The sequence below is a fragment of the Ranitomeya variabilis genome, chromosome 3 (genome assembly GCF_051348905.1).
Source record: "Ranitomeya variabilis isolate aRanVar5 chromosome 3, aRanVar5.hap1, whole genome shotgun sequence".
NCBI lineage: Eukaryota > Metazoa > Chordata > Amphibia > Anura > Dendrobatidae > Ranitomeya > Ranitomeya variabilis.
Genome location: NC_135234.1, coordinates 781,517,070 through 781,528,348, shown reverse-complemented (window position 1 = coordinate 781,528,348; position 11,279 = coordinate 781,517,070). Strand labels below are relative to the sequence as shown.

General features: G+C 50.5%; 1 protein-coding gene across 3 annotated transcripts in view; it reads right to left on the bottom strand.

The window, feature by feature from the left end:
* Positions 1–242: 242 nt before the first annotated feature.
* The window catches only part of CCKBR (cholecystokinin B receptor), a 120,315-nt gene continuing 109,278 nt past the window's right edge, over positions 243–11,279 (bottom strand). For 2 of the 3 annotated variants that reach the window (XM_077298978.1, XM_077298979.1), the window contains exons 3-5: positions 7,841–8,102; positions 5,433–5,560; positions 243–4,322 (exon numbers count right to left, since the gene is read on the bottom strand). In XM_077298978.1, the coding sequence (XP_077155093.1) occupies positions 3,790–4,322; positions 5,433–5,560; positions 7,841–8,102 (923 nt within the window). In that variant the 3' untranslated portion in view covers positions 243–3,789. The remainder of the gene's footprint in view (positions 4,323–5,432; positions 5,561–7,840; positions 8,103–11,279) is intronic. The other variant, XR_013224165.1, reaches the window with a different exon arrangement.

The following is an 11,279-nucleotide window of genomic DNA, read 5'->3' as shown; positions in this document are numbered from 1 at the left end:
CACACGGCCTCTGTAACTCCCGGGGATGGATGTGACACTATATACACACGGCCTCTGTAACTCCCGGGGATGGATGTGACACTATATACACGCGGCCTCTGTAACTCCCGGGGATGGATGTGACGCTATATACACACGGCCTCTGTAACTCCCGGGGATGGATGTGACGCTATATACACACGCGGCCTCTGTAACTCCCGGGGATGGATGTGACGCTATATACACATGGATGCTATGAGACCTCTGTAGATATTTTATTCCAGCACAGTAATGATCACGTACAGACACATATATCATCTTCAGGTCCATCGCTTCGTGAATATGGCCGGAGACGTCTCAGACTCGAGTTTGGTCTCGATATGCGGAGTCACGTGTGTAGCCCCTCCGTTGACTGGTGTGCTCTTTCTACGGGTTTGGTGGGTGATGCAGGTACAAAGACAATTCCAAATACAAGATATAATGGAGAGATTTGGCTTTTACTGATGGCAACATATTTACAATTGGCATCAGTGCAACGAAGACCGATATAAGGGGATCACGGAACCATGTCAACACTTCCTGTCACCACTGCTCTTAATAATAGCAGTGAGGAGGTGCAGAGCCGAGGCAACCTCAACCCAAATCTGAGTGCAGATCATCAGGTTGTGTAAACTGTTGGGTGGAGTGGAGCTTTACCATCCAGGTATGGGCAGCCAAGACCCACCGACCCCAGGGTAGCACGAAGTCCAATGGGGCGACAAACTTATATATGTGCATAATAAAGGACAGTCTCGCCTGAAAAGCTTCGGCCTCTGTTATTGGCACTGTTCCTCCCATGGAACCTGGAAGGTCTTCACTTTTCTTGGACCAATCCTCCATATTCCAGGAAAGTTGGCAATATGGCTGTGACGGATGGCCACCACTCAGGAGGCAGGAATGGAGGTGCACAGTGGCCGCGAGCCTTGACCACAGTTGTATTTCTTCACATAGAGACCCCAAAATCCACATTAAATAGGGTTATGTAGCAGTAGTGCTATCATATTATGCGGATTTATATAGGGTTACACCATGGAAAGAGGCCAGGGCTATGCTCACAACATGGAGGGCGGCTGGTGTCAGGCCTACACTGAACGGCGTCAGGCCGATATCATGGAGGGCGGCCAGAGTCAAGGACCACACCTTGGCAGCTGGCCAACATGTGGCCCACACCAAGGAAGGGGGCCAGGGTCAGGACCACACCGTGGCAGGCAGCTGGAGTAAGTTGCACACCATGGAAGGCATTTGGGGTCAAGCAAACACCATGGAGGGTGGCCAGGGTAAGGTCCACACCGTGGCAACGGGCCAAGGTCTGGCCCGTACCATGGATGGCAGCTAGGGTCACGCCCACACCATGAAGGGGGCGACCGGGGTCAGGTCCACACTGTGGTGGTAGCTTGGGTTCAAGCCCACGCTGTGGAGGGTGGCCAGTGTCAGACCAACGCTCTGGCAGGGGGCTGGTCGACATCATGAAAAACGGCCAGGACAAGTCCCATACCATGGAGGGCGGCTAGAGTCAGGCCGACATCATGGAAAGTGGCCAGTGCAAGTCACACACCATGGAGGGCGGCTGGGATCAGGCCCACACCATGGCGGGTGGCCAGAGTCAGGCTCACACCATGGAGGGCAGTCAGGCCCACACTATGGCGGGTGGCCGGAGTCAACCTCACACCATGGAGGGCGGCTGGGATCAGGCCCACATCATGTTTCTTGTATAAATGTTGGTGTAGCTGTGATGGATGGGACATTCTTCGTTGCCATCACCCAGAAGCCGCCATTTCTAGTTGCTGTACGAGATCCAGCACCTATTAATGTTCGGACTTCCTATATGGCGGCCGCGTCGCTCAAGGTCTCTGGTGCAGCCGCCTGTCACTGTAGACCTCCAGGATCTCCTTACATTAACTAGTGATTGTTCCGGGCTGTGTCACTTGTCCTGCGGCACAGTTATCACCCGGAGTCCCCAGCACTGCTATAAAGGGTGTGTAACAGGAACTCTCCCTCCAAGGTCGCAGCATGCAGGCCCCGGCGCGCGTCGTGGGCGTTAGAGTGGCCCTGGGAATATCAGTAACCTCGGTCTCGTCGCCGGCCTGCAGCACTTAATCCACAGCAAGGACATAGCGTAGTGCGGCAGCATCCACCGTGACTCAGGAGGGACAATGATGCGGTCACGTAGCGGCCACGGACACTTCTACTATTCAACCCGACAGTCACGAGAGAAAACCAGACGTATAATGTGACATCAATGATCCCTGAAGGAGTGAAGATGAGACATGAAACCTATTGAATGTGACTATATGGATCCTTCTACTTGTTGGTGGGACTTAGGACTGTTTACACGACAACTTCAGAGTAGAGTAACACATTGGGCAGGACACTAATATTCCACAGGAGGCGCTAATACGGACATGGAGGTGAAGGTTCATGGGCGACTGCAGTTCTCCTTTAAGTATTGTAATTGTGGAGAGCTTTGTATAGTTGTAGCAGAGCTGACAGTCAGATGTAGCAGAGCTTAGAGTCAGATCTAGCAAAGCTGAGTGTCAAATGTAGCAGAGCCGAGCTTCTCATTAGTCTCAGCTCACGGTGACTACCCAGGTGATAACACCCCACATTACTGGCAGTATTAGAACACTGTAGATGTTCTCCTACACCCCTGCCTGCACACACAGCTCACCCTGCGCCGCCCCATTAGGAGAGGAATTAATGTATTTCGTGCGTCGCCCGTCCATGCGTGTGATACGTCTGGATATCAGGGGATATCGCCGCTCCTCACTGATATATAATTCATCATCGCTGATTAAATATTTATCACTGATGCTGGAATGAAGCAAAGAGCAACCCAGAAATCCAGCAGTGAGGCCGCAGCCGCCACCGGCCCAACCGCAGAGTCCATGCAGATTGGCAGGCGAGCAGACTGGCAGCCGCACTGCAATCCTACACTGACGGCCAGCCGCCCCGACCGGGAGCCTCCACTTATCTACAGGAGTGATCCGCACCCTGGGTGGCAGGTGTGAATTCATCCTCACAATAATCCTCAGGGCTGTGCAAATGTGTAACGAAAACGGGATCCAAGTCTGTGGAGAAGACCCAAGAAGATGCAAGAATGGACCCCAGCCCTGACCGCTGAATCCAGACCCCAGCGCCGACAGCTGAATCCGGACCCCAGCCCTGACCGCTGAATCCGGACCCCAGCCCTGACCGCTGAATCCGGATCACAGCGCTGACCGTGAAATCCTGTACCCACAGAACCCTGGAAACCAGCGCTGGCTACAAAATCCAAATCCCGGACGCTGACCGTAGAACCCCGGACCCAAGCACTAGGCGCAGAATTCTGAACCCCAGGAATGTCCACAGGACCCCAGGTGGACCCTCAGGACCCCGGCGTTATATTGTCACCAACCTCTGGTACTCCCACAATCCCTAGTTCTGATGAGACAGATTAAGGATTGGTGCAGACCCTCACGGCACCGTATGGTGTCCGCAGCCCCATGTCTGATATCGTGAGCGCCTCCACACTAGATTACAAGACAGGTACGACATGACGGATTGTCTCTGCGTCCTCGGAGCCGCACTCATGTTATGTGTCTATCATTTTGGTTCCAGTGAAAAAACGAGACAGCACAAGGGAAAAAGGAGGAACCAGTGGTGAGGTCCATCAGTGGCCGGGCGACATCAGAGAGCAGCTCGCCCGCACGTTACATGGGGCGCCAGGATGGTGGATGTGTGGTCTATACTGGAGTCCTGAGAGGGGAGTCCCAATCCGTCTGTGTGAGACGCTCAGGGAGGCCCCAAGCTGCTGACCGTGGTGTAGCTGAACTTGGACAGAGAGACCCCTGTGGCGCCAATGTCCTCCTCCGGCTCACGAAAACTTCGACAAGGCTTGATGCAACTTGCAAACGTGGCCAGAAAAGCTTTCCGAAAGCGCTTGTTCATGAAGCAGTAGATGATGGGGTTGACACAAGCAGACGTGTAAGACATCAAATGGATGAAGGATATGGGAACTCCAGTCAGCAGGATATAGGCCGACTTCTCATCAAAGGCCTTCCAGGTGTTGGCCACGTAGATGGGCATCCAACAGATGAAGAACATGGCCACGATGACAATCAGCATGCGGATGACGCGCTTCTTTGCGAGGAGTTTGGCTTCGGAGTTGTTGATGCGGGCGCGGTCCATATTGCTGGAGTCGCCTGGAGTCAGGGTGGACATCTCCATGGTGTTACGCCGTTTGTTAACCTGGATGTAGCAGCCGTCACTCTCGTCGCAGCTGTTGGCAGATGCCGATATGGAGACGCTGACGCCGTTCTTATTGGCTGCAAAGTAGAGAAACGATACAAAGGTTTTAATCTTTACAGTAGCGTTCAAAATAATAGCCGTGAGTTCAGAAACAGGAGGGAATCACAATCTTTATACTGGTCTTCATTTCCAGCAATGTGAACTCTGCACACTGTTATGCAGATAATGGATCTGGGGCGTGTGCACTGGTGGATCTGGGGCGTGTGCACTGGTGGATCTGGGGTGTCTGCATTGGTGGATCTGGGGAGTCTGCACTGCTGGATCGGGGGCGTCTGCATTGGTGGGTATGGGGCGCCTGCCCTGGTGGATCTTGGGCGTCTGTACTGGTGGATCGGGGGCCTCTCCATTGGTGGATCTGGGGCGTCTGCACTGGTGGATCTGGGGCATCTGCAGAGGTGAATCTGGGGTGTCTGCACTGGTGGATCTGGGGCGTCTGCAGAGGTGAATCTGGGGTGTCTGCACTGGTGGATCTGGGGCGTCTGCAGAGGTGAATCTGGGGTGTCTGCACTGGTGGATCTGGGGCGTCTGCAGAGGTGAATCTTGGGTGTATGCAGAGGTGAACCTGGGGCATATGCAGAGGTGAACCTGGGGTGTCTGCAGAGGTGGATCTGGGGAGTCTGCAGAGGTGGATCTGGGACCTCTGCCCTGGTGGATCTGGGGCGTTTAGAGGTGTGATCTGGGGTGTCGGCAGAGGTGGATCTGGGGCATCTGCCCTGGTGGATCTGGGGTGTCTACAGAGGTGGATCTGGGGTGATGGCAGAGGTGGATCTGGTGCATCTGCCCTGGTGGATCTGGGTCATCTGCAGAGGTGGATCTGGGGGGTCTGCCTTGGTGGACCTGGGGCGTCAGCAGAGGTGGATCTGAGGCTGTCATGCTAATGAATCTGATCCATGTCCTGCCTTGGGTTATATCCATCAGATAATGATCCCCTTGATTAACTCTTGCCCTTCCTGGGACTGTAGGATGATGATATACCTATTTCTATTCTGTGTGACGTGTTTTCATGCCTCCCAAAAAGAAAATTAAAAACTAGAACCCTACCTCCGTTCCAAGATAGCATCCGGTAATTCAGGAATATAGTAATGTGGAGATCTTGGTGGATTTGCGGGACCCTGGGGATTACGTACCTTTGGCCTCTTTGTTTAGGTCCATCTCAAACTGAATGCCTCTGTAGAGCTCGTGTGAGATGAGTCCATATGCCACGATCATCACCACCCCGGGGATGAAGAAGAGCACGGTGAGCAGGATGACGTACCTGGCCAAGAGACAAGACACAGGACACCAGCTGAACATTAGTTCAAAGCCAGGGCCCCTAAGGGCCACAAGTTACACAAAACCCCTACACAACAGAGCCCATTAACAGTTTAATCTGTGATCGCCTAATGCTCAATGTGCGTCCCGTCACACCAGTGGGATCTGTACTACCACCATGTGTGACTCCTGGATATCTGAGAAATGCCACACTGACGATGCTGGCCACAGAAGAAAAGTATGACTGCAACCACGGACTGATCAGAGGTCGGAGCTGCTGTTCTGAATCTGGAGATGTTTTTCTTTTCTTCCTGCTCTCTGTTATTACCCTCTGCAAATTATATAGATCTAGTCTTGTTATTCAAGTGGGTGTAGTCTTCAGCTCTTCTCTGTAGGTGTGTCTGGATGACCACACCCACTTAGTTAACAGGACTAGATTTGCATAATTCAAAGAGAGGGCCATACTGTATCTCAGGAACCTGAGAGGAGCAGGAACAAAAGAAAAACATCTCCGGATTCTGGAGAACAGAGGTGATTACGCCGAGTAAACGACATATTTATGGTGAGTGACAGGTCCACAATATATAGAAGAACGTTAATGGTCAAACTACCATGGATGGGGCAATTTGGTGGACGATCATCACACATGTGCAGTCACGCTCTTTAGTTCATACAGCCCGTTACTACCATACAAACTGGACACGGATGGAAGACAAATCTTCTTAGGAAGGTTTGTTCAAAGACTGACGGCTCCTCTTGTCTGATCATTATCGGAGGGTTAAATGAACGTATCACTGGTCAGACTCGTCCATTTCTAGCAGCTGCAGTTGCACTCCGGTCTTGACTTCTCAGAGATGGTCGCAGTGCTGTGGAAATCAGGCTCCTGGTCAGGGACTGCTGACGTTTTGATTCTCACTTCTTGGAGATGGTTGCAGTTCTGTGGCGGTTAGGCTCCTGGTCAGGGATTGCTGACATTCTGGTTCTCACTTCTCAGAGATGTTCATACTGCCGGTGGAGATCAGACTCCTAGTCAGGGAACGCTGACACTCTAATTTCTCTGAGATTGTCACAGTGCGGGTGGAGGTCAAGCTTCTGGTCAAGGACTGCTGATGCTCTAGTTCTCACTTCTTGGAGATGGTTGCAGTTCTGTGGAGGTCAAGCTACTGGTCAAGGATTACTGACGTTCTGGTTCTCACTTCTCAGAGATGTTCATAGTGCCGGTGGAGATCAGACTCCTAGTCAGGGAATGTTGACACTCTCATTTCTAGATGGTCACAGTACGGGTGGAGGTCAAGCTTCTGGTCAAGGACTGCTGACGCTCTGGTTTTCACTTCTTGGAGATGATTGCAGTTCTGTGGAGGTCAGGCTCCTGGTCAGAGCAGATGATATTCTGGTTCTCACTTCTTGGAGATGTTCGTAGTGTCGATGGAGGTCAGGCTACTGGTCAGGGAACTCTGAAGCTCTAATTTCTCGGGTATGGTCACAGTGCGGATGGAGGTCAAGATTCTGGTCAAGGACTGTTGACGCTTTGGTTCTCACATCTTAAAATATGGTCACAGTTCTGTGGAGGTCAGGGTCCTGTAAGGGATCGCTGACACTGGTTCTCATTTCCCGGAGATGGTTGCAGTTCTGTGGTGGTCAGGCTCCTGGTCAGAGCAGCTGACGCTTTGGTTGTCACTTTTTGGACAAGGTTGCAGTTCTGTGGAGGTTAGGCTCCTCGTCATGGACCTCTGGTACTCACTTTTCGGGGATGGTTGCAGTGCTGTGGAGATCCGGCTCCTGGTCAGGAGCCTCTGATGCTCCGGATTTCACTTCTTAGAGATGGTCATAGTGCTGTGGAGGTCAGGGACCTGTGATGCCCTGGTTCTCTCGTGTTGTAGCTAGCGTAACATGGCTGCGCTCCTGTTTACTAAGAGCTTGTAATCTGGAGGTAAATATGAGATACTGTGTCCTTGTGGAGCTTATGACCTTCTCCGGCCTTATATTCCCCATGGAGACATTGTCCTCTCTGGATCGTCTTACACCAGGCAGCCGCTCCCACTGCACCCCTGCCATCATGTCTGTCCCCAGAAACAGAATTTATGAGACCTTATCAACAGCAGGTCTCACCACGGAGAACCTGCAGTAATCTAGCTTGTGTCCTCCTGCTCTATAAGAGCCTTACATCACACAAAGAGCTTAATAACGAGGGAGGGGGGCATAAATGAGAACACCAGGAGGAGTGAGGAGACAGATGACCACGTGTGAGGCTAACAGGTATATAATGTACATTGGCATCGCTCACCATGCCTGCTGCACCTGGCTATTGGGCCACCTCAGCCGGCACTGGTAGCCCTCCTGGTTCCCGGCCATGGGGAAGCTCACCAACGTGTTGTACACCAGGTACGGGATCATTATGAAGATGGACATGATCCACGTGGCAGCGATCACCTTGTAGGCGTGGGATCGGGTCTGCCAGACTCGCGATTTCAAGGGATTGCAGATGGCGCTGTACCGTTCAATGGCAATGGCCACCAGGTTGAAGGTGGAAACACTGACGGAGATACCTGTAAGGGGCGAGACGTGATTAGAGAGGAGAAGACAAGAACTTCACAAACTTTCTGAGGGGCACATGATAAAGAGAGGGCTATATACAAGTAATGGGGAGAGACATAAAAGCCAGCAGAAACCCTAAATCTTGGACATTTATCTGCATCCTCTGCCTTATTATCCCTGAGCTCTACCTTATTATTGCTGAGTTCTGCCTTATTATCCATGAGCTCTGCCCTATTGCTCTGATCTCTGCCCTATTATCTCTGAGCTCTGCCCTTATCCCTGAGTATTTCCCTATTATCCCTGAGCTCTGTGCTATTATCCCTGATCTCTACCTTATTATCCAAGTTCTGCCCTATTGCCCTGATCTCTTCCCTATTATCTCTGAGCTCTGCCCTATTATCCCTGAGCTCTGCCCTATTATAGCTGAGCTCTGCCCTATGATCCTTGAGCTCTGCCGTATTATCCTTGAGCTCTGCATTATTATCCTTGAATTCTTCCCTATTATGCCTGAGCTCTGCCTTATTATCCCTGAGCTCTTCCCTACTATCCCTGAGCTCTGCCTTATTATCCCTGAGTTCTGCCCTATCATATCTGTGATCTGCCCTATTATAGCTGAGCTCTAACCTATTATCTCTAAGATCTGACTTATTATCCCTGAGCTGTCGTATTATCCCTGAACTCTTCCCTATTACCCCTGAGCTCTGCCTTATTATCCCTTAGATATGCCCTACTATCCCTGACCTTTAGCTCTGCCCCAACTATCCCAGAGCTCTACCCTATCACTCCTGAGCTCTGCCCTACTATTCATGAGGTCTGCTCTCTTACCGCTGAGCTCTGCCCTATTATCCAAGTTCTGCCCTATTATTCCTGAGCTCTGCCTTATTATCCCTGAGCTCTGCCCTATTATACCTGACCCTTAGCTCTGCCCAATTTTGCCTGAGCTCTGCCCTCTTATCCCTGAGCTCTGGCCTATCCAAGTTCTGCCCTATTATCCCTGAGCTCTGCCTTATTATCCCTGAGCTCTGCCCTATTATACCTGACCCTTAGCTCTACCCAATTATCCCTGAGCTCTGCCCTCTTATCCCTGAGCTCTGGCCTATCTGAGTTCTGCCCTATTATCCCCGATCTCTACCTTATTATCCGAACTCTGCCCTATTATCCCTGATCACTACCTTATTATCTGAGTTCTGCCCTATTATCCCTGAGCTCTGCCCTATTATCACTGAGCTCTGCCCTATTATCCCTGATCTCTACCTTATTATCCGCGTTCTGTCCTATTATCCCTGATCTCTACCTTATTATCTGAGTCCTGCTCTATTATCCATGATTTCTACCTTATTAGCCGAGTTCTGCCCTATTAACCCTGAGCTCTGCCCTATTATCCCTGATCTCTACCTTATTATCCGGGTTCTGCCCTATTATCCCTGAGCTCTGCCCTATTATCCCTGATCACTAACTTAATATCTGAATTCTGCCCTATTATCCCTGAGCTTTGCCCTATTATCCCTAAGCTCCGCTCTATTATCCCTGAGCTCTGCCCTATTATCCCTGATCTCTACCCTATTATCTCTGAGCTCTACCCTATTATCTCTGAGCTCTGCCCTATTATCCCTGAGCTCTGCCCTATTATCCCTGATCTCTACCTTATTATCTGAGTTCTGCCCTATCATCCCTGAGCTCTGCCCTATTATCTCTGATGTCTACGTTATTATCTGAGTTGTGCCCTATTATCCCTGATCTCTACCTTATTATCTGAGTCCTGCTCTATTATCCATGATTTCTACCTTATTAGCCGAGTTCTGCCCTATTAACCCTGAGCTCTGCCCTATTATCCCTGATCACTACCTTAATATCTGAATTCTGCCCTATTATCCCTGAGCTTTGCCCTATTATCCCTAAGCTCCGCTCTATTATCCCTGAGCTCTGCCCTATTATCCCTGATCTCTATCCTATTATCTCTGAGCTCTGCCCTATTATGCTTGAGCTCTGCCCTATTATCCATGTGCTCTACCCTATTATACCTGAGCTCTGCCCTATTATCTCTGAGCTCTACCCTATTATCTCTGAGCTCTGCCCTATTATCCCTGAGCTCTGCCCTATTATCCCTGATCTCTACCTTATTATCCGAGTTCATCCCTATTATCCCTGAGCTCTGCCCTACTATCACTGAGCTCTGCCCTATTATTCCTGATCCCTACCTTATTATCTGAGTTCTGCCCTATTATCCCTGAGCTCTGTCCTATTATCACTGAGCTCTGCCCTATTATCCCTGATCTCTACCTTATTATCTGAGTTCTGCCCTATTATCCCTGAGCTCTGCCTTATTATCCCTGATCTGTTACTATCTGTTACTATCTGAGTTCTGCCTTATTATCCCTGATCTCTACCTTATTATCTGAGTTCTGCCTATTATCCCTGAGCTCTGCCCTATTATCCCTGATCTCTACCCTATTATCTCTGAGCTCTGCCCTATTATCCCTGATCTCTGCCCTATTATCCCTGAGTGCTGCCCTATTATCCCTGAACTCTGCCCTATTATCCCTGAGCTCTGCCCTATTATCCCTGAGCTCTGTCCTATTATCCCTGAACTCTACCCTTTTATCCCTGAGCTCTGCCCTATTTGAGTTCTGCCCTATTATCCCTGAGCTCTGCCCTATTATCCTTGATCTCTACCTTATTATCCGAGTTCGGCGCTATGAGCCACGAGCTCTGCCCTATTATCCCTGATCTCTACCTTATTATCCAAGTTCTGCCCTATTATCCCTGAGCTCTGCCCTATTATCTCTGAGCTCTGCCTTATTATCCCTGAGTTCTGCCCTATTATCCCGGAGCTCTGCCCTATTATCCCGGAGCTCTGCCCTATTACATCAGGCTCCCCCTGGCAGAGGTATACGTCATTACCACTGAGCAATTTTCCATCTGGAAATGATTAACCCTTTGATCCAGAGTCAGGCCGCACATGAATGCTCCACGCTCCCTCCTGTCGGCGCCGTCTGTAACACGTTCTCATTTGTGAGGATGTTAGAAGCTTTACGATTAGAGCAGCAAGTTCTCAAGGAGATTTACAAAATGAATTATTTTAGTTTTGAAGTGACAATGGGGTCCCATATACCGGAACCCCCCCCCCCCCCCCCAAGTGATATTTAAAAAAAAAAAAAAAATCAGCCCTCTCAACATATCCAGAACTG